At 42.6% G+C, this 24,617-nt stretch overlaps 1 protein-coding gene across 3 annotated transcripts in view; it reads right to left on the bottom strand.

Moving 5' to 3' along the window:
- spidr (scaffold protein involved in DNA repair) overlaps nt 1-24,617 on the bottom strand; it is a 328,957-nt gene that overhangs the window by 34,220 nt on the left and 270,120 nt on the right. For all 3 annotated transcript variants that reach the window (XM_068031805.1, XM_068031806.1, XM_068031807.1), the window contains 4 exons: nt 20,736-20,894; nt 18,296-18,355; nt 7,849-8,056; nt 2,620-2,772 (listed from right to left, as the gene is read on the bottom strand). In XM_068031805.1, the coding sequence (XP_067887906.1) occupies nt 2,620-2,772; nt 7,849-8,056; nt 18,296-18,355; nt 20,736-20,894 (580 nt within the window). The remainder of the gene's footprint in view (nt 1-2,619; nt 2,773-7,848; nt 8,057-18,295; nt 18,356-20,735; nt 20,895-24,617) is intronic.

The raw sequence follows: 24,617 nt of genomic DNA, 5'->3' as shown, positions 1-24,617 counted from the left end.
GGGGAGGAGGAGCGAGGTCAAACACCTTGGATTGGTTGGGGGGGGTGGGTGGTGATGGGAAGGGGTAAAGGACAAAGGGTCTGAACTTTGGATTGGGAGGGGTGGGAAAAAAAGGGCATTTAATGACAGTTGGTATTCCGGGTACAATGTACACTAACTGGCCCTTTAAAAATTTAACGTTTCATTTGGGGTTCTAAGCCCTTTAAAAATGTCCGCATTGGCATCGGATGCCGTTGCTGGCTCGCCCGCCCCCTCCACGTCATCGCGCCCCCCTGCCCCGGACATGGCAATGAGCCGCCGCGTTTCAAATCACGGCGGCTCCACGATGTGAGCCCCGTGCGTGCGGGCCGCAAATTTTTATGCCCAACACTTATTTTGGCAATGGGCTTTTAAATTACAGCCCAATGTTTCAGGTCTGTGACCTTTCATCATTAGTGGAGTTTTCCTCGTGTCTTGGCCAATACTTATCCCTCAATCAACACCACCAAAAACAGATCATGTGGTCATTCATCTCATTGCTGTGGGACCTTGCAGTGCACGAACTGACCACCACAAATTACTTGCACAGTAGTGATTATACTCAAAGTAATCAATTGGCTGTGACAGTGAAGCTATTATTATGGACATGATAACAGGACACTTAGTAAAATCACAATATGATTGGGCAGAATCCTATGACTGACTCTATGAGAGTCAACACAGATTTTTAGAAAAGAAATGCAATTAGTAGGACGAACAAGGGGGAACCAGTGATGTGGTGTATTTGAAACTTCAAAAAGCATTCGATAAGGTGTCACACCAGTGTTTTTTTTTACACAAAAGTAGGACCCATGGGATTCAGGTGAATATATTAGCATGTGTTGAGGATCAATTAATGGAGAGAAAACAGAGTTTGAATAAATGGGTAATTTTTGGGTTGGCAGGCTATAACTACTGGGGTACCGCAAGGATCAGTGCTTGGGCCTCAGCTTTTTACAATCTATAGCAATGATTTAGATGAGGGGACCAAATTTAACGTGTTCCAGTTTGCTGACAATACAAAGTTAGGATGGGAAAGTAAGCTGTGAACAAAGAGGCTGCAAGAGGACTTAGACAGGTTAAGTGAGTAGGCAAGACCATGACAGATGGAATATGATGTAAAGAAGTGTGAAGTTATATTGGTATTGACTAGGTCTCCTTGTACACAAATCACAGATAGTTAACATGCAGGTACGGCAAGCAATTATTACAAAGGAATTGGAGTTGTAAAAGTAAACAAGTCTTACTGCAATTATATAAGGCCATGGTGCGACCACAGCTGGAGTACTGTGTACAATCTTGGTCTCCTATGTTGATATACTTGCCTGGATGAAGGAATTGTCCTATGAGGAGAGATTAAGTAGACTAGGCCCATATTCCTTAGAGTTTAGACGGATGAGAGGTGATCTCATTGAAACATATAAAATTCTTAAGGGGCTTGACAGGGCAGATGCTGAGAGGATGTTTCCCCAGGCTGGAGAATCTAGTAGTAGGGGTCATGGTCTCAGAATAAGGGGTCAGCCATTTAGGACTGCAATAAGGAGAAATGTCTTCACTCAAAGGGTTGTGAATCTTTGGAATTCTCTACCTAGAGAGCTGCGAACAGTTGTTGAGTATACTGGAGACAGATCAATAGATTTTTGGACTCTAAGGGTGCCAAGGAATATGGGGATAGAGCAGGAAGGTGGTGTGGAGGTAGATCAGCCACGAATGAATCTATTGAATGATGGAGCATGCTCAAAGGACAAAATAATGGCCCATTCCTGCTCCTATTTCTTAGGTTCTTACACTTTGGATCATCCTAAGGATATGAAAGGTGCTATATAGTAGCCAGTTGGTTCTATCAGAAATGGTACACTAACATCCAGTTAAATTTATGTTACAGAAGGAAAATAAAATGAAGGAGAGCCACATTGCCATTCCGTTGCAACAAGTCTAGGACAAGTGTGCCATGCTGTAATCATACATAAATCTGCAAATTTACTGTTATGCAGCATTTCAACCTACCAGTTGAATTCACAAGAAAGAATTCCTGGGTGAGGTGAGTGGTGTTTTCAGACCAATTACGGAACTTGGTCATCAACACATAAAAACTGTTATGGACAAGTATGTAGGTCACAACACCTGATATTGGGCTTTGGGCCTCATTTAAATTACACCAATAAAAAGGCCTGTATTTTCAGCTCACTGCACCATCAGCAGTGGTCCTCATGTAAGTTCTTAAAAGGGGAAAGGAAGGCAGCAGAAGCGGAGAGGGGGTGACCAGGAATAGGAGGGCAATCTGGAGAGCAGTAGCAGCAGCAACTGGGGGAGAACTGAAGTCACGATCAGAAGGCTCAGGTTGTCTTTGAGGAGGGGGGTTGAAGTGGCGATTGAGGGGTCAGCAACAGAATGCAGTTTGAATGTACAGCCAAGAGTACTTATCTGCCTTTAAACTTCAGTCTGATATAGCACCTTGGAACTCTGTCATCCACAATAGATGATGTCTTAATTCAAATATTCAGGAAATAATCTGCATTTGTAACATTCCTTTTTATTTTATAGCACAAATGATGCTGCAACCGTAAAAGGGTAAATGAAGAGGTAGAAACATAGTCTCACCTTGCACTGTACACAAGGAATTTACTTTGGTCACAGCACTAAGTTCATCAAGTGTAAGGTTTCCAGTCAATGGAGAAATTTCCTGATTTTCGCTACTTTGCAACACCGATTTCTGGAGTGAAAGTACGGTACCCTGAGCGCACACAATAGAGTCTACAGAATAAGAGAAAATGGCTCACAGTAAGGCAAGATATTACATGCAAATAGACCAAGTATTTCTTAGAAAATAACTGAAATAAAGTTATCAAACATGCTCCTTTCCCCTTTTAAGAAATTGTGCCTATACAGCTTTACAGATGCACAGTTGCTAAACTGAAACATTAAAGTAACATTTTCAGAGTCAAAAAGTAAGCCTGCTAAAGACACTTCAGCACTTCTCTTGCTACTCATTTTTCTAAAATATTTTAAACTGGAAGAGTGAAAATACCTAATGGAAACCAATGGGTATCATAAAAAGGAATTAAATTAAATTATTGAAGTTACAATACAGACATTCAATTTATCGAACAAATGTCCATCAAAAACTAAAAGAGAAATGGAATTATATAAATCAGGAATTTATTTTTAAGTGCTCCTGTTTGATTTTTTAAAAAAAATCTGTGTTTGTGTTTATAACGTTTTTCATTTGTCCTTTTGGTTAAGTTACACTGATGGATCCATAGATGTGCTACTGGCATGGGCAGGATCAGTGAAGCACCTTTAGGTTCTCTTGCTGCAGATGCTCACAAAAAATATCTGTACATCATCCAGGGCTATAGCATAGGTCACTTTATCTTATGCTGCAGCATGAGGTGACAGTAATGTGCCAATACATTCTGCCTGTGATGCACTATGTTATCAGAGAAAGTAGTCCAAAATTGCACCCAAGTAGAAATGTGAAAAACTATTCAAAAGCAGGAAGCACCCATGTCAGACAATGGAATCTGAAATTTGCTGATAATTAGTTACCAGAAATTTATGGGTCATCTTTAGTTTAGAACCTTCAATAAATAAGTCATAAGCAAATATTTGGTGTTACTTTTCTCATTAATATGAGAAACAGCAAGATAAGGGTCAGCCTTTCAGCAGCACCGTTATAAATGGTAAGACTGCATCTTCCCAAACATTTCCCTTATAATGGGACACATAGATGATACTTCTCACCTTCATCATATGTGCGGTTAACTGACAAGGTGGATCACACACCCTTGACAGAACTTGCCCAGTTTTAATTTCCAATGAAATCAATGGAAATAAAAATAAAACAGGATCTATAATGGGCGGGTGATCCATTCAGCTGGTTTACCACCAAAGCAACAAAGGTGCAAATTCCTCCCATGGAGTCTGGTGAAGCCTGCATCATTGTAACACCTACTTCAGTGGATGCAGAATTTTTGAATCAATCAATAACATTACACAGCCCAGCCTGAAATAGGTTCTGCTCTAACTGGTTTTCAAGGAATTGAAAATACAGTAAATCATATATAGCCAATTAACACAACTGAAACCCAACTCTAATCCCAAATTTACCACTGGAATTACTGGAATTGTTTTACAATACTGGCCAGTCTCATTTCATTCAAAAGATTTAAGAAATGTCTGCTTAATATGATGATGATACAGTCACATGTTTGTTCTGGATTCTTCAATGTTGTACAATCAGGATGTTATTACAATTCATGGGATCATGCAATTAGTGATAGGATTCCTGTGAGCCCATCCTCACAGAAAAGTCTAGGTTAGTTTTTTTTAAACATTGTTTTTGGGGTTTTCAGGTCCACCTGCATCATATACAACCTATCTTGTTGATCTATTCCTTAAGGCCTTGTCTTCTAGTGTAGACTGTACATTAAATGGGCTATTTGAAGCCCATCACTCGCTCCCCTTGAAGTAATTTAACAGCAGAGACCATGTGGCCAGGAATTTGATGCATGTCAACTATAAGTTGGATGTTTTTCCCCTTAATTGTGATGTTCTTCCAATGGAGCTGTACCAATATGCATTACAGGGAATTACTAATGATACCTAGTCATGGTGCAAGTATTGTCAATCCAAGACTCGAGAATGAAATGTAGGAGGCATGTTTGGAATCTGGCTGTATTACAATCTCCATAATTTTTTTCAAGATAAGTTTCATGCTGCCAGCTTGCCGTACTATATTACAGGACAATAAGGGCAGCTGGTTTCCAGATGTGAAGGTGGCTGTAGTATGTGTAATGTAACAGGTTAATCTTGTTTATCTTTAATCTGCTGCAAACTTTTTGGATTGAGGTCTTCACATAGTTCATATTGTTGATTCCCTGACTCAAGCTTGATGCAGAAAGAGAGTGTTCTTTTGGGCTGACTGAAGATTCTAAAGCTGGTAAGATATCTGGGCACATTTTCTTAAATTCCAAAGCTAGCAGATGTCTTTCTACTCTAGCTTTCTGCTAATTTGAATGTTCTCAGTCCCCTTAACAATAGGCCTATTACTACTTGATCAATTTTTCAAATTGAATATTTATTTTATTGGGATCCATTAAGACCTGGTTCTCAATAGATACAGAAATATGATTTATTTTTAGGCCACCAGCATTCCAAACTGATGTAGACATTAGTCGTAACCAGTTTAACCCACTTGAACTGGTTATGTCTTCGGTATCCATTCCTGGAATTAGTTAATTGGCTGACTATCTAATGGACTTGCACCTTTCCCATTTGCTCCTGTTCACTATTTTGTTTCAGTCCTGTCTGGTTTGGATAGCAGCTCTTCCTGCTATTTACAACTTTGAGTTGCAAGATGCTTTTGTTTTCCAAGAAGGATTTTACCAATTCTGGAAGAAAAGGTAATACTTTGTGGCAAAGGAGCTGCACTCTTCCTCTATTGCCTGCAAAAAGGTTTAGTATTTTCCACAGTTGATGCCTCATTCTTTAAGGGCACCTTTTAATTGTTAAATATTCAGAGCCACTCCAGATCCACACGGGACATATCACCATAGACATACTACCAGTGTTCCATGCAGATAAGCATGTCCATCTCCTTTATGATGTACAGAAAACTACCATGATAAGAAAGACTTGCATTTATATAGTATCTTTCATGATCTCAGGGTACCCCCAAAACAATTTACAGCCAATAAACTACATTTGAAGTACAGTAGGATGCAGTCAACTTCAGTTATTGCTGTCTGACTCCCTTAAGGTTAAGGAAATCTCTGGGGAACTGGTGCAGAAAGAAGCTGGCTTTCACTTCTCTCAGTTCTCCCTCCCCCATGGACAATATTGTTCAAGTCCTCAATTTTTAAACTGGTCTGATTGCCCCTTCACAAATGCTTTGGCCTCTATTCAAGATTGAATATCTTGAATATCCAAGATTCAGGAATCCAGGTTGTGCATGGATATTGTGGAATCTACAGGTTTAAGACAAAATGTCACAGGGCTGTTTCTGACTTGTACCTCTATATGGATATCTAAGAGAGGCTCACTATTGTATTTTCAATATTGCATTGTCAATATTGTATTTTCAGGTAGGGTAATGGGTTGAAGCAGTAGGAGGTCTCAGAGATGAGCTTACTGCTGTTTGTTTTGGGCGTAGTATGTTGTGTTCCAGGTTAAAAGCAGATTTTCATTATCAGTAGTGCCTGACTGATTGGTAGAGCCTTTATGCCACAGCCTCATCATGATTACTAACCACACAAGGGCCCAGATTTTCTGATTGGTCTTATTTTTATCTTTTACTTTAATATTTTATTTCACACCTTGATAATTCTTTATTACCTATCCTGTCTAATTATTGCCCCATCTCTGACCTACCTTTTCTTCCCCAAAGTTCATGAACATTTGTTGTTTACTATCTCCGTGCACACATCTCTTCAACTTGCTGTTTGGATTCTACCAGCCTGGTTTCCATTTATCTCACAACATCGCAACACACCTAGCCAAAGTGCCAAATGATATTCGCTTGACTATCACTGTGATGCGTTACCTTTCCTTGTGCAGCTCGACCTCTCCACTTGATACAGTCAGCCATGCCATCTTCCACTAACATCTCTCTTCTTGTTCAGCTCCATGAATGACCCTCATGGCTTCACTGCTACCTATCCAGGCAAAACTAGCACATTGCCATCAATGACTTTTCCTCCCACCACCACACTATGGTCTCCAAACTCCCGAGCGTCTATCCCTTGCTTCTTTCTTCTTCCTCATTAATGTGATACCCTTCAGCAACTCATTGCAAGTATGAGGACACTTCTCTTACCCATTTCAGGGCTGTTGGACTGCCTACCTGACATCGTCATGGACGAACCACAAGTTCCTTCAACTATCAGGAAAGCCAAAGTAAACAACATCAGCAATTTTCATGAATTCTGCTCTCTTGCCATTAATGTCACCCCACTACTTGGCCATGTGCTTAGGCTGAACAAAAAAGTGCAAAACCACAGTGTCATGGGCAACAGAAATTCATGCTCCACATTCCCATCACCAAATCCCCTTAATCCACTTTCACATCATCATCTTCATCCATATTGAAACTCACTAGCATTGAAACCATTACACACACTTTTGTCAGCTCCAGACTTGATAATTGCAATGTTTTGTTTGCTGGTTTTCCATCTTCCACCCTCCATAAACTTCAAATTGTTAAAAAATGCAGCTGCTCATGTCCTATCCTGCATAATGCTTGCTTACCTACACTGGCTCCCTGTTCCCCATTGCAGCCAAATTAAAACAAACCTTCAAATCCCTCCAAGGAATTACATGTCCCTACCACTGCAACTTCTTCAAGCCCCAACCCCCTCCCACAGTCATTGCTCCTCCACTTCTGGCCTCCGATGACAGCTTTTCCTCTGACTTCAATCCATCATTGGTGGTTGAGCTCTCAGTTGTCTCAGCCCTACTCTTCCCCTGAACCTCTTAACCTAATTGTCTTCCTTAAAATCCAACTTTTTGACCTAGCCTTCAATCACCTCTCCAAAGTTCTATGTCATGGCTGGGCATCTGTTCCTGTCATTCCTCCAGGACATCTTGTTCAGGAAGTGCTCGATATAAATATATGTTGTTGTTACGCTCATCCAGCTTTTGTCCTTCGCAATTTTCGTTATGCTATTCCCTTTCTTACTTCCCAATTCTAACCCTTCCTAAATCATTTTAGTATTTTAATGAAACAAGAGTTTGGTATAGGCTTCTCTTTTTGCAATCCCTTAGGTCTCGATTTATTCAGTAAACCAAAGAAAACATATTTTAAGAATACACTGTTAAACCAGGTTTTACCTTTTTCAACTATAGCATCCTTGAAGGAAATGCTGCTGGATGTTTCATCGTTTAGTGATTTAATAACTTCACTACCCAGTACGCAGAATGAGGTTACACAGACTGAGAGGGTTCTGGGTACTCCAGAATTATGATTTTCAGACTGCAGTGTTGAATCAGTCACAAACAGCCAACAGTCCCTACCCATCTGGTGATTGGCAGTTGGTCCCTGTGAAGAAACAATATAGTATTAACTCTCTTCCCTGGACAGCAGTGGAGGCAGGGCCATTGAATGTTTTTGAGGCAGAGGTAGACAGAGTCTTGACACACAAGCAAGTCAAAGGGTATTGGGGAAAGGCAGGAAAGTGGAGTTGAATCCACAATCAGATCAGCCATGATCTTGTGACGGAAATTACACCTGTCAAATGGAAACATATTAATTTTGTCATATGGGACACTACTGAAACTTTTTTTTAAAACTGGACATTGCACATAATTTGTTTTAAAAAACAACAGAGTTAACCAGCTGAAAACATGGTTGCACATTTGCATTCTGAGACACAACTGAATAGAGAGACAATGGGAGTTCTCACTGATTCAATTAACAAGATTGGTTTGGGCAACCATGATAATCAACATTCTTTGTGTAACAACCAGAACTGAACTCCACCCCTCTCCCCCCGCCCCCCCCCCCCGCCCACCGAGTGTGACTGGCAAGCTTTGAAATCCAACAACCCTCCCAGAAGATGCTGTTTCAAACAAAGAGATGGTCACATGACTTACCTGCTGGCCAAACTGTGCCACACAAAGGAAACAGACTGCAACTGAACTCAAAGAAGAAAGCACCTCTCTCTCTGTCTCTCTCTCCAGCAATGTCCCAGGAAAGCCATGTGGCAGCGTAAGCCACAAGACTACAGAACTTTACAGGCAACCACCAAGACGACAACTGAAACCTCTCTTCAGCCTTCTGGTACCAGAGAAGCAAGTCTGAAGTTGTGCACTGGGTACCAGTGAGAACTCCAAGATCTCAACTTCAACCAAGGACTTTACATCAAAAACAAAAGACAGTAACTGAATTCCATTTATTGCCAACCCTGCTTCAACCACCGCCCCCGCACCCCCAAATTCTTTCTCCCCCTCTGTATCTATTTGTGTGTGTGTTTATCTCGTGTGCATGCTAACGTGGTTGCGTCGCGTACTTTAGTAGTTTTAACCGAGTTAGAGTGATAAGGCTAATAAACGTACCTCTTTCTTGTTTAAACCTAAGAAAACCTGTCTGATTGGTTCATTTGCAATTACAATTAGAGAGCAGTGAGCAAAGACTCACTGAGGTGGTAAATTAAAATCACTGTGTTTTAAAAGAAAAACCCTGTTATGGCCAAACCAGGAAAGGGGCAAAAGGGAAGCCTGAGAACCCTTCCTCATCCAGTCGTAACAAACTTACAGAATAGTGAAGCAGGCTCAAGGGGCCAAATAGCCTACTCCTGTTCTTAGTTTGTATGTATATATGTTGTATGTATGTATTAAACACTCACTAAATATACTGCAGTGTTTGGTATAATTTGGGCAGATATGCAACAAAGGATATACACTTAAAAGAAAGTATTTAACATTTTTTATGTACTAACACAACAAAGGCTATATGTGACATTGTGGCTGTCATGTACACCAGAATCAACTGCCAAGCTATTTCAATGCAGCTATGGCAGTAGCAGCCACAAGATAATATAGAAAATTGCCCTACAAAAAGCAATGTAAATTTGGCACCGCCAATTATCATCCATCAGCCTCTATTCAATAATCAGTAAAGTATTGGGAGGAGTCATCAATTCACCAATAACTATTGAACACTCAGTTTGGGTTCTGCCATGTGGCTCCAGATCATATCACAGTCTTGATCTACACATGGACGCGGGAACTGAATACCAGAGGAAAAGTCAGAGCAGCTGCTTTTGACATTGAGACAACATCCAAGCAAGTATGACAACAAGGAGACCTAGCAAGGAAAAACCATCCAGTACTTGGAGTCATACCAAATAGAAAGAAGATGGCCGCAATTGGCAGAGGTCATTCATTGTAACCCAGGGCATCATCGCACGTGTGTTCTCAGCCCAAGCACCTTCAGCTGCTCCATCAATGACCTTTCCTCCATCACAAGGTCATTAGTGGAGCTGTCAGTTGACAATTTCAGTGTTCAGCTCCATTTATATATCAGATATTGCAGGATTTGGCTGGCAAGTAACAGTTAACATTCATGCCACAAAAATGTAAGGCAATGATTGTCTTCAACAAGAAATAGTCCAGCAATTTCCCCCGACCTTCAATAATGCCACCATCACAAAGTTTCTACCATCCTGATGGCAGCCTTTGACCAAAAACTTTACTGGATCTGCTCTATCAACAACGGCAATAGCAGGGCAAAGGCTGGGTATTCTGCAGCAAGTGGCGTAATGAATGATCCCTCAAAGCCTCTCCACAATTTACAAAATTCAAGTCTCAAAAGTGATAGAATATTCACTACTTGCCTGGGTGGATGCAGCTGCAACAATCCTCAAGAAGTCTGGATACAATCCAGACCCTGATCATTCACATGATTGGTGCCCACACCATTGGATTTCATTATCCTGTCACTCCATCACTGATATGCTATGCGGCTACAGTACTTACTATGTAGAGGACGCACTGCAGCAACTCACTAAGGGTACTTTGACAGCACCTCCCTTCCCTGCAACCTCTACCCAGAGAAAGACAACAGCAATGTTGTAGTAAAACCATGGCCTCCAAGTTCCCCTGCAAGCCACACAACATCCTGATTTAAGAATATATCACTATTCTTCCATTTCATTAGATGAGTATCCTGCAATTCCCTACCTAACATCATTGTGGGAACACTAATAGCACAAAGAGTACACCGGTTCATGAAGTTCCACCACTACCTTTTCAAGGCAGCTCAAAATGAGCATCAAATGCAGTCTTGCCAGTGCTAGTCACATCCTGAGATCAAATATGTAGATTAAAATAAATGTTTGCTATATTTTTCTTCCATTTGGACTATGCTAACCCCAAAATCAATGATTTATTTGCAGTTGTTTTTCTGGCAGTTTATTTTCTGTCAGTACAACTCAATTATTCAAGTCCGATCATTTACGCCAGATTTCTCTAAATGTCTTCCTTTCAAATTATTGCCAGTGCACCTCCTATTGACATTTCCCTGCAAATGAGCTTGCTCTCCAAACTAGTTTTTGGGTCTTCATTGTAGACTTCCTGCTATCCTCTAAAATATTCCATGGCATTAGGACATCCACCAACATAAAAGTTGGCTGTAACAACATCAAGCTCTGACGTCCCAGTTTAGCCTAGATTTGTGCTAAAGTACCTGAAATGGGATTAGAACCCACAACCTTCTGACTCAAAGGTGAGAGTGCTCCCAGTGAGCCAAGGCTGAACACTTTTCTAAATGTTAAGTGTTAAAACATAATTGCATTTGCTGCTAAAGTATAACTGGTCATGTGGCTATTACAAATCTCAGCAAGTCAAGGATTTTACCTATTTAGTTTAGTTTAGAGATACAGCACTGAAACAGGCCCTTCGGCCCACCGAGTCTGTGCCGACCATCAACCACCCATTTATACTAATGCTATACTAATCCCATATTCCTACCACATCCCCACCTGTCCCTATATTTCCCTACCACCTACCTACACTAGGGACAATTGCTAATGGCCAATTTACCTATCAACCTGCAAGTCTTTGGCTTGTGGGAGGAAACCGGAGCACCCGGAGGAAACCCACGCAAACACAGGGAGAACTTACAAACTCCACACAGGCAGTAACCAGAATTGAACCCGGGTCACTGGAGCTGTGAGGCTGCGGTGCTAACCACTGAATATTTAGAATATTCATATGAAGATACTTAGGTGTAAAATTACTTGTGCTGAACTGTCAAGATGAATGAAATCACAATAACCAACGTTTTCTTTATATCAGCAACAAATGCACTTAGAAAATTGCTCTGAGAATCTGAGCATGCGTGGGGACCATTTCTGGGTCATGACCCTTCTCCGACTGTCAGGCCGCCCACCTGAGAGATCTTCCTGGAGGCAGCCAATTAAGAGTTAGCCCCCGTGTCTGCTGTCCAATTAAGGATGACAGACAGGTCCCCGAGGCTACAGGTCCAATCAGAAGGCCTGCGGCTTTGGAAGGATGGCAATCCAACTGGCAGAGGTGGGCATGGGCACTGCCACTGCAGGAGGGGGACCACGATGGCGCCTCCGTCTTGTGATGCCCTCTGAAGAGGTTAGAATTAAATAAAATAAATATGGCGACAGCTGCGAGGCCATCCCTGTGGAGGATGGCCGGCAGCAACAGCTGTGGCCTGAACTGCAGCTCTGGTGGGAAGGGGGGGTTAAAACAGGAGGCCTTGCAGGCCCCCCAGGCCAGCCGCCAGCAAGCCGCCTCCAGGCACCTGTCGAGCTTGGCCCTCTACGGGAGGGGGTCCCGTCCACAACCAGGAAGATCCCGGCAGCCTCCAAAATCAGCCCATAAATGGGCATTTAATTACGCAGATTGGCTATCCGCCGCTGCTGGGTTACTGGTGTTGACCCACCTTCGGGAAGTTCACCCAGAGGTGAGAACGGATCGGGCTGCTGACCCAATGCATATTTCTCCGAAATTCCTCCCAGTGATGCCTTGAAGGCTGCCCCTGCAGGACTGGGAAGATTCTGCCCATACAGAGCACAAACACTGAGCAGTCAAACATCAACATGTTTTGGTTAAATAGCATCCCAACTTGTGGGAAGCATTTCCTTTGTATTACTGTGAGTTCTCACAAAACAGGAGTTTGGATATATCTGTACAACGCAAACTGCTCTTCAAAAGATTCAGTTCTGTTGAGTGACACTGGGAAAGTTGTTAATGCAGAAGTCTTAATCAAGCACATTTTCAGCAATAGTCTCATCAATCCAACAAAATGTCTCTAAGAAACATGGTCAGATGATCTAAAAAATAATGAACATTTTCATTATCTCTAAATTAATAAACAATGGGCACTGCATTTATTTTTGTACAAGGTGCACATTTCCAAATATGTTCTCAGGATGTGGGCAACATTGGCAAAGCCACATTTATTGCCCATCCCTAGTTACTGCCCATCCAGGAATGTTGTGGTGAGGCTGCTGAATGAACTTTGCAGTCCTTGTGCTGATGGTATTCCGCAGTAGTGTTGGGAGAACAGGCTTGTGACTTGGAAGGAAACTTTGAGGTGATGGCATTCCAATGACATTGACACTCTTTTTTAATGATAGGGGTCACTGGGAAAGGAGGTGCATTTTTAGATTGTACCAGCATAGCCACAGTGCAATAGTGATGGAGGGAGTAGATACTGAACTGCTCTCTATTGGATGGTATCAAGCTTCTTGTGTTGTTGTAGCTGTATTACCCAAATGAGTGGTGAATATTCCATCATACTCCTGACATGAGCCTTGTAGATAGTGAAGAGGTTTGAGGGCTTTTTTTTTTATTTGTTCATGGGATGTGAGCATTGCTGGCAAGACCAGCATCTGTTGTCCATCCCTAATTGCCCTTGAGAAGGTGGTGGCATGAGCCACTTTCCTAAACTGCTGCAGTCCATGTGGTGTAGGCACACTCCCAGTGCTGTTATGAACGGAGTTGCAGGTTTTTGACCCAGTGACAGTGAAGGAATGGCGATATATTTCCAAGTCAGGATGGTATGTGGTTTGGAGGGGAACTTGCTGGTGGTGGTGCTCCTTCCAGGTGGTAGATGTCACGGGTTCGGAAGGTGCTATCGAAGGAGCCTTGGTGAGGTGCTGCAGTGCATTTTGTTTTCTGGTACACACCGCTACCACTGTGCACCGATAGTGGAGGGACTGAACATTTAAGGTTGTGAATTGGATGCCGATCAGGTGGGCTGTTTTGTCCTGGATGGTGTCAGGCTTCTTGAGTCTTGTTGAAGCTGCACCCATCCAGGCAAGTGGGGAATATTCCATCACACTCCAGATTTGTGCCTTGTAGATGGCGGACAGGCTTTGTGGAGTCAGGAGATGAGCTACTTGCTGCAGAGTTCCCAGCTTCTTACCTGCTCTTGTAGCCACAGTATTTATATGACTGGTCCAGTTAAGTTTCTGGTCAATGATCGGATGTTGTTGGTGGGGAAGTCAGTGTCTGTAACGCCATTGAATATCAAGGGGAAATGGTTAGATCCAGGGGTCAGGAGGTACATCACTTATATCAGAGTACCCAGTGTCACTCAACAGACTGAATCTTTTGAAGAGCAGTTTGTTTTGTACAGATATATCCCAACTCCTGTTTTGTGAGAACTCACAGTAGTACAAAGAAAATGCTTGGGATGCAACCATTGTGTTGATATGGCTAGTCCAGTTAATCGTCTGGTTAATAGTGACCAAAATGTTGATGGCGAGAACTCAACGATAATATATTTGTAGCAACATGCTATAGATAAAAAATCCTATAAACTTTAATGTTGAGCCAATATTTCTTTTTTCTCCATCCACTTGCCAATTTTCTCTCCTTACTCAAAGCCAACATTATATGCAGCATTCACCAGCAGAGACACTGGGGTATACCCATACAAGGAAAACACAAAGTTAGCATGCAGGTACAGCAAGCATTTAAGAAGGCAAATGGCATGTTGCATGTTTATTGCAAGGGGATTGGAGTACAAGAACAAAGAAGTCTTGCTACTATTGTATAGAACGAGACCACACCAGGACCGCACCTGTGTGCAGTTTTGGTCTTCATAGCTAAGGAAGGATATACTTGCATTGGAGGCGGTACAGCAAAGGTTCACTTGATTGGTTCCTAGGATGAAAGGGTTGTCATATAAGAGGCTGAGTAAATTGGGCTTATACTCTCTGGAGTTTAGAAGAGGTGTTCTCATTGAAACATACAAGATTTTAAAGGGGCTTGACAGGGTAGACAACAAGAAGTTGTTTCCCCTGGTTGGGGAATCTAGAACAGAGGCACAGTCTCAGGATAAGGGGTCGATCATTTAGGACTGAGATGAGGAGATATTTCTTCACACAGAGGGTTGTGAATCTTCAGAATTCTCTACCCCAGGGTTGTGGATACTCCATTGTTGAGTATATTCAAGGCTGGGACACAGATTTTTTTTTTTAGGGAATCAATGGATGTGGGGAGCAGACAAGAAAGTGGGGTTAAGGCAGAAGATCAGCCATGATCATAATGAATGGCGGAGCAGGCCTGAGGGGCCCTATGGTCCACTCTTGCTCCTATTTCTTATGCCATGTAAAAGCCGAGCAACGTAGTGTTCAGAGTGCCCATTTTGAAGAATATATGCAACAAAATGAAAGTCAAAGATCCAAACAAAAATTTGCCTTTGTGGCACATTCTTTTTAAATGGTTGAGTAATATTTCGCTCTTTTAAAAATTTTACTTCCCCAGCAGTTTAAAGTTCTGGTGAATTCTGCTCAGCTCTTACAGTGGTACTCATCTGAAGTCTAAAATTATGTGCTAGAAACCAATTGGAACATGGAAAGCAGTGGTCCCAGCACAAAACTGATCAGAATGGAACAGTAGCCAACATCACATTCGGCAGAGAAGGAGAAATCAGTTATTCTAACATAGTTTGTCGGAAAATTCTTATGATCACCAATTCAAAAACAAATTAATGATGATTTATAGATCCATGGGTTAATCCAGGTTAGCCAACATCTAACTTTCAGAACACTGAAACAGGTCACGCAGGGTTGAGCAGCAACAAATGAATAAATTAAGCAAATGAAAGAACATTAAAAAAAATTACGATTTTTTTTTTTAAGTCCGAAAACATGATCCCGAGCTTCCGGTCGCTTGCCATTTCAACACCTCCCCACCCCCCCCCCCACCCCGCCACACTCTCATGCCCACGTCTCTGTCCTTGGATTGCTGCAGTGGTCCAGTGAACATCACTGCAAGCTCGAGGAACAGCATCCTCATTTACTGATAAGGCATGCTACAGCCTACCGGACTGAACATCAAGTTCAATAATTTCAGAGCATGACTGGCCCCCATTTTGTTTTAGTTTTACTTTGTTTTTTTTATTTTTATTTCATTTAATTTTAGTTTATCTCATCATTACATCTTTTTTTTTAAACCATGTGCCCACCCACTTTTTTTTTGTTTGCCTTTTGGCTAGGGCTTTCATTATTCTGTCATTTAACACCCTCCCTACACGAACGCTTTGTATTTCACCACACCATTAACACACTCTTTGTCTTTGCCCCGTGACCTCCTTGTCAGTTACTCTCCGTCCTATCAATACCTTCCCATTTGTCTCTTCTGCCACCCCCCCCCCCCCCACTTTATTTGCTTAAAACCTATTACATTTCTAACCTTTGCCAATTCTGATGAAAGGTCACTGAGCTGAAACGTTAACTCTGCTTCTCTCTCCACAGATGCTGCTGAGTATTTCCAGCACTTTTTGGTTTTATTTCAGATTTCCAGCATTTGCAATATTTTGCTTTTATTAAAAATAATTACATTGATATAGTGTGATAGAATCCGCAGTTTTGCAGGACAAGTGGAGGAGTGATGCGAGATGTTGTCTGAACAGATGACTTGACAAATTTTCTGTTTGGTGCACAGACCCCTGCTTTCAAAGCTTGTTTCTTTTTGAGAGACAACCTAATTGAAAGGGAAATTAAAACTTCAGGTTTCTGGCGAAACAGAAACTGCAACTAAAACTTCAGTTTTCTGGGGAAGCAGAGACTGGTTGGAACGAGATTTTTAAAAAAGTCACAGAGCCATCCAAGCTCAGATCACGCAGGGGTGGAGTGCAGGCAAGCTGAAGAAAGTGAAGGCTGGATCCACGCCATTAAGATTGCCATGAGCAAAGCTGAGCAGGTTCTGCAGCAGTGTGCTGTTTGGGTGAAGACTGTACCCGTGGAGTTTGTGTTGAAGGGGAACTGCTGTCAGATGAGAATCAGTGGCACAATCTTGGAAGAAAGGAGCTGGAAATCTACCTGAGGAGGTTCAGAGCTTCGAAGAACTTTGTGGCTGTAATTGATGCCATATATGCTGAGTGGGCTGCCCAGTAAATCCATGAGACCTATCTTTGTTGTACCTGATAGTTAATGTGTAATTTCTAATATATAGGTATTATATACACAGTAATTTGTCTGTTAATCCACGTTTAATTTATGTTGATTTTGATTTGGTTGTTAAAGTAAAAGTTATAAAGGTGAAATCTTGTGCATTTTTTTTCGTTTACTGGGGATGTTTGGTAAATCTGTTTCTTTTGGTATGTTGATCTCCATGGGGATCATAACAATAGTGCTGCTCACAAACTTGGGATCTCCCAAATTGTTTTACAGCCAATTAAGTACTTATTGCGGTGTAGTCATTGTTGTAATGTAGAAAATGCACCAGCCAATTTGCACTCAGAAAGCTCTCACAAACAGCAATGTGTTAGTGGACAGATAATGGGCTGAATTTTACAGTCCCCCTGAATTTGGGGGTAGTGGGGAGGGCCTGGAAAATGCCTCTAGCAGATGCCCGCCACGCGCCTCAAAGCCGGGAAGGCCTGGCCCGCCGCTCGGCGACAGGAGCAAAATTTAAATATTGAAATGTATTTAAATAAATGAATTAATTACACCCACTCCCGTCATCCATTCCAGAGCGATATTGTTGCTGGTGGCCAGCAGGTAAGAGTTTCAGTGCAGGGGGTGGGGGTGGGGGGGCAGAGATTGTGGGGTCAAACTCATCCGATTGGTGTAGGGGATGGTGGGAAGGGGTAAAGTTCACAGTTTATGAACTGTGGTGAGGGTGGAAGGTCAGATGCACAAGGTTAAGTATTTGGGGAGGGGGAAAAAGGGCAAGGAATGAATTGTATGGTTTTTGGGGGGGGGGGAAGAGGGGCAAGAAACATTTATTTATTTTTTTGAATTAATTTCAAATCACTATCTTTTTAAATCGTTAAATGGAAAGGCTCAAAGCTCTTTAAAAATGGCATCGGCGCAATGGCGCCATTGCTGGGGACGGACAGCCTGCCCCCTCCACGAATATCACGGCGGCTCTGTGACGTGTGGTTCGCGTGGGCAGACCGCTATTGTTTATGTCTGCCGCCGATTTCGGTGGCGGACATGTAAAATGCAGCCCAATGTTTTTCTGATGTTGATTGAGACATAACATTTGGCCATGACACCAGGGAGAACTCCCTGCTCTTGTTCGAAATAGTGTTAAGGGATCATTTATGTACACCTGAGAGGGCAGACCGGGCCTTGGTCTATCACCTCAGACATTGCAGCTCTCCCCCAGTACTGTGCTTAAACGTCATGCTCAAATCTCTGAACTCTCAATCTTCTGACTTAAAGGTGAAACTGCAGCCACTGATGTCCAAATATCTACATAGTAGCTCTACAAGTGTAAAAAAATTTTGATAACGTACCTCAGCATTTTAGAAAGGATTTAAGCTGAATGAATCTGTTCATACCTGGAGCCTTTTGTAAATGACTTCTGCACTGAAACTACATCGATGACTTTCAGGAACATGCTGAAATTAGACAGAAAAAAATGAGAAAATTTAACAAAGTAAAATGTTGCACTGCTTTGATGAAGTGTTAGTAGTTCAAATTACCCAGAAATACAATACACCATTTGCATGTATACGAAACAGAATGTTCTGCTTCTTAAAAATAACCACACAGTTTAGTTTTGACCAAAGGATTAAAAAAGGATTGTTGCAATGCTAACCTTTACCATTTTCCAGCTAAGAATCCAATTTTTATCAATCCTAATCCATATTTTATTTTCTATTTTAAAAATACAATTGATGATGGATGTTAGAAATTTCAGGTCTACCTTAGATATTCCCTTGAATATAGCTTTTCTAAGGAGTCTGAACATGTTATGTTTGCTAAATTACAACAGTACTACATTTCAAAAGTACTTCATTGTTGTAAAGCACTTTAAGAGATGCTGAAGTCATGAACAGCATTATTACAAATGCAAGTTTTTTATGTTTAATTGTGTGCCCCAACTGCATATTATACAACCATATAAACCCAGGGGTGTAATAATAGGACCCTATTTTAATTAGAACTGGAGGTTGTGGGCTAAAAATTTGTTCACGTAGAACTGGTTCAACCAGTGCTACACAGAATATGTCAATCCCCAGGGGGCAGACAGCATCGCTAGCCGCTAACTGTGCAGCCCACCTGGTTTCCACAATATCAATGAGGAAACCCACGCGAGCCACTCAGGAAGTAGCCAGTCATTATGTGCATTTCTCTGACCAAAGCATCTTGTGAGACAAGGCCAGATATGAATTGTTAAGCTGCATTATTTCACAGACAGCAACTGAATATACAGAGTAATTGTCAAATCAAATTCCACTGACTTAACTCACTTCTCTCATTAAAAATGGGTTTGGGAAGGCAGTGGGGTGGAGGGGAAAACATGCCTCCTTTGTGGACTGACTGATTTGCTTTTTGCATTACTTTTCTTTCTAGGCAACTTCTAATTGCAAAATCTAAACTCTTACAATTTTAGCTTCTAGCTATGGGCCCAAGACTGTGTCTTGCAGCTCTTTTTTTCAAAACTTCACTGAACCCAAGCATGGTTCCCCTTTTATATCAACTCCAGGAGGCAGAAAGGCAGTGTCTCTGATATCTTCTTGGGCGCGAATTTGCCAACCAACTTGTCAACCAAACCAACTACTTTCTTTCCCAAGAGTGTATTTTCCACAGACATCTTGCGCTGTGCTCACATGAATGAAATCAGCTTTGTCACCATGAGTGTGAATATTTGTTGCCTGCCTGAAATAAGATGACGGATTCTTGTATTCTTGTGGGAAAGTGGAGTTCAATCCTAAGATCAGCCATGATGGTTTTGAATGGCAGAGCAGGCTCAATGGGCCATATGGTCTACCCCTGCTCCTACTTTTTGTGTTTTTGTGTTCTTGGATTACTTAATACGTCCCAGCCATCCTGCCTAAATGCGAGGAGATGATGGATCCTCACGGTATCAGTTTAAAATACACTGAATTGTGACACTCTCCAAAGTGGCTCATTAGGCTTAAATAGGCATTGTGAATGCTTGCAATTTTTGGCCTTTCTTTTAAACCTGTGCAAAATCATTTTGTGTTAAAATACAGCCCCATAAGTCAATTCCAAAATCCTTTTCATGAAGGAAACAAAATGATCAAAAGGTTCGAAATGTAACAATGCAATAATTCTGGTGGTTGGAACAGGTGTTCTACAATTGGGAAATTAAAACTATTCCAGTCCTAACACTTTGATAATAAAAATAGTATTTTAAGTGCTGGCTCACTGGAGGCATAAACTGAATACTCTGTTACATAATTAAATGCTAGATGTGTGAACTAATAAAAATCACTATCTTGAATTTGTAACAATTATTTTATTTCTGTTATAACTTTCAGTTTCTTTCTCCCCATTATTCTAGCTGCACTCAAGCAACCCACCTTGGCACAAAGAACACAGGTGATATAACCCACCTCTGAGATGCTTAGAAAGTCATTTTTGGCTGAGGCACAAAGGGATCTGTAGTTACTAGGTGCACGGTAGTCCCCTACGTCTAGTACCACTTTCTCACTAAGTTCTGTGCTTGATAACCTACTCAAAATGTGGAGCTTGTCATGCAGGAATAAGCCTGAGTGCAAATTTTCAGCAGAGGCTGGTTTTGAATCCAGGTCTGCTAGTTCATGGCACAATGAAGAATGTACTGTTTTAGCCATTTCATTTTAAAGGGATAGGAGATTTACATGAGAATCTGCAATAATACAAAGGCATATTAGACTGAAACATCAACAGATCAAAATTTTCTTGACACTGTTATCAGAAACAGGACATAGACCAAGTCTTACTTGGAAGCTTGAAATTATTTGACATATTCACAGAACAACCAATCACCTGAAGAATATGCTTTAAATTGTGCAGTGCTGAAGGTCGGTAGAGGTCAGAGACACTTTCATTCTGAAGCACCTCTACTCCTCCCTCCCCTGGAAGAGGAGCAAGTACATAGCAGAAACTTGGAGCCGGCAGAAGCACGTCAGGGGACAAATCTATGTGCTAGAAAAAAAAACCTTGTGTTAGAAGTATTCCTTTTAATTTAGACTGCAAGTAATGCTGCAGCTCTGAATTCTTTTTGTAGCATTTTTCCTTTTATAAATATAAGTCCTCAACATTGACTCTTGACCCCATGAAGTTTCATGGCATCAGGTCAAACATGGCCAAGGAAACCTCCTGCTAATTACCTACCACCCCACCTTGGCTGATGAATCAGTACTTCTTCATGTTGAACACCAATTGGAAGAAACACCAGGGGTAGCAAGGCACAAAATGTACTCTTGAGTGGGGGACTTCAATGTCCACCAACAGTGGCTCGGTAGCACAACTACTGACAAAGCTGGCCGAGTCCTAAAGGACATAGCTGCTAGACTGGGTCTGCGGCAGGTGGTGAGGGAAGCAACAAAAGGGAAAAACGTACTTGACCTCATCCTCACCAATCTACCTATCATAGATGCATCTGTCCATGACAGTATTGGTAGGAATGACCACCACACAGTCCTTGTGGAGACGAAGTTCCATCTTCATATTGGGGGCACCCAGCATCATGTTAAGTGGCACTACCACTGTGCTAAATAGGGCAGATTTCAAACAACTCAAAACTGGGCATTTATGAGGCACTGTAGGCTATCAGCAGCAGCAGAATTGTATTCAACCCCAATCTGTAACCGCGTGGCCTGGCTTATCTCCCACTCCCGTTACTATTAAGCCGGGGGACCAACCCTGGTTCAATGAACAGTGCAGGAGGGCATGCCAGGAGCAGCACCAGGCATACCTAAAAATGAGGTGTCAGTCTGGTGAAGCTACAACACAAGACTAATTGCATGCCAAACAGCGGAAGCATAAATCTCCCCATCTTCAACAATGGGGGAGCCCAGCACATCAGCGCAAAAGATATAGCTGAAGCATCTGCATCCACCTCCATCCAGAAGTGCCAAGAGGATGATCCATCTCTGCCTCCTTCTGAGGTCCCCAGCTTCACTGATGCCAGTCTTCAGCCAATCTGATTCACTCCACGTGATATAAAGAAATGGCTGAAGGCACTGGATACTGCAAAGGTTATGAGGCCTGACAACATTCCGGCAATAGTACTGAAGACTTGTGCTCCAGAACTAGCTTCGCCCCTAGTCAAGCTATTCCAGTACAGTTACATCACTGGCATCTAACCAGTAATGTGGAAAACTGCCTAGGTATGTCGCATACACAAAAAGCAGGACAATTTGAACCTGGCCAATTACTGCCCGATCAGTCTATTCTCGATCTTCAGCAAGTGATGGAAGAGGCCATCGACAGTGCTATCAAGCAACACTTGCTCAGCAATAGCCTGCTCACTGGCCCTAAGTTTGGGTCAGCTTCTGACCTCATTTCAGCCTTTTTCCAAACATGGACAAAACAGCTGAACTTAAGAGGGAAGGTGAGAGTGACTGCCCGAGATATCAAGGGAGCATTTGACCAAGTGTGTCATCAAGGAGCCCCAGCAAAACTGGAGTAAATGGGAATCAGGGGGAAAACTCTCCACTGGTTGGAGTCATGCCTAGCATTAAGGAAGATGGTTGTGATTGTTGGAAGTCAATTATCTCAGCCCCAGGACATCACTGCAGGAGCTCCTCGGGGTAATGTCCAAGGCCCAACCATCTTCAGGTGCTTCATCAATGACCTTCCTCCATCATAAGGTCAGAAGTGGGGTCGTTTGCTGATGATTGCACAATGTTCAGCACCATTCGCAACTCCTCAGATACTGAAGCAGCCCGTGTCCATATGCAGCAAGACCTAGACAACATCCAGGCTTGGGCTGATAAGTGGCAAGTAACATTCACGCCACACAAGTGCCAGGCAATGACCATCTCCAACAAGAAAGAATCTAACCATCTCCCCCTGACATTCAATGGCATTACAATGGATGAATCACCCACTATCAACATCCTGGGGATTACCATTGACCAGAAATTGAACTGGACCAGCCATATAAATGCTGTGGCTACAAAAGCAGGTCAGAGGCTGGGACCTCTGCAGCGAGTAACGCACCTCCTGTCTCCCCGATGCCTGTCCACCATCTACAAGGCACAAGTCAGGAGTGTGATGGAATACTCTCCACTTGCCTGGATGGGTGCAGCTCCAACAACACTCAGGAAGCTCGACACCATCCAGGACAAAGCAGCCTGCTTGATTGGCTCCCCATCCACAAACATTCACTCCCTCCACCACCGATGCACAGTGGCAGCAGTGTGTACCACCTACAACAGGGCGGCACAGTGGCGCAGTGGTAAGCACCGCAGCCTCACAGCTCCAGCGACCCAGGTACTGCCTGTGCGAAGTTTGCAAGTTCTCCCTGTGACTGCCTGGATTCCCGCCGGGTGCTCTGGTTTCCTCCCACAGCCAAAAGACTTGCAGGTCGATAGGTAAATTGGCCATTGTATAGTGCCCCGAGCGTAGGTAGGTGGTAGGAGAATGGTGGGGATGTGGTAGGGAATATGGGATTAATGTAGTATTAGTATAAATGGGTGGTTGTTGGTCGGCACAGACTCGGTGGGCCGAAGGGCCTGATTCAGTGCTGTATCTCTCTCTAAAAAAAAAATGCACTGCAGCAACTCATCAAGGCTCCTTCGACTGCACTTTCCAAACCCAGGACCTCTACCACATCGAAGGACAAGGGCAGCAGGTGCATGGGAACATCACCACCTGCAAGTTCCCCTCCAAGCTACACACCATCCTGACTTGTAACTATATCGCTGTTCCTTCACTGTCACTGGGTCAAAATCCTGGAACTCCCTTCCTAACAGCACTGTGGGTGTACCTACACTCCTAGGACTGCAGTGGTTCAAAAAGGCAGCTCACTATAGCCTCCTCTAGGGAATTAGGGATGGGCGGTAAGTGCTAACATCCTACGAACAAATATAAAAAAATGATTGACAATAAGAAGGGCCATCACTGCTTTCCAAGGGAAATGAGGGATGGGCAATGAGTGCAGACTTGCCAGCATCATTATTACCCTCGAACAATTATTTAAAAATTGTAATGAATTTTATGCATAGAAACAGAGAAAATAGGAGCAGGAGTAGGCCATTCGGCCCTTCGAGCCTGCTCTGCCTTTCATTATGATCATGACTGATCATCCAACTCAGTAACGTGTTCCCGCCTTCCCCCCATATCCTTTGATCCCTTTCGCCCAAGAGCTATATCTAACTCCTTCTTGAAAACATATAAAGTTTTGGCCTCAACTGCTTCATGTGGTAGCGAATTCTACAGGCTCACCTCTCTCTGGGTGAAGACATTTCTCATCTCACTCCTGAAAGGTTGACCCCGTATCCTTAGACTATGACCCCTGGTTCTGGAGTCCCCCACCATCGGGAACATCCTTCCTGCATCTACCCTGTCAAGTCCTGTTAGAATTTTATAGGTTTCTATGAGATCCCCCCTCACTCTTAACTCCAGCGAATGTAATCCTAACCAACTCAATCTCTCCTCAGACGTCAGTCCCACCATCCCAGGAATCAGTCTGGTAAACCTTCGCTGTACTGCCTTGAAAGCAAGAACATCCTTCCTCAGATAAGGAGGCCAAAACTGCACACAATATTCCAGGTGTGGCCTCACCTAGGCCCTGTATAACTGCAACAAGACATCCCTGCTCCTGTACTCGAATCCTCTCGCTATGAAGGCCAACATACCATTTGCCCTTTTTACCGCCTGTTGCACATGCATGATTACCTTCAGCAACTGGTGTACAAG

Source organism: Heterodontus francisci, chromosome 5 (assembly GCF_036365525.1).
Source record: "Heterodontus francisci isolate sHetFra1 chromosome 5, sHetFra1.hap1, whole genome shotgun sequence".
Classification (NCBI taxonomy): domain Eukaryota; kingdom Metazoa; phylum Chordata; class Chondrichthyes; order Heterodontiformes; family Heterodontidae; genus Heterodontus; species Heterodontus francisci.
Note: the sequence above shows the minus strand (reverse complement) of the source record. Positions and strands in the feature narration are given on the sequence as shown.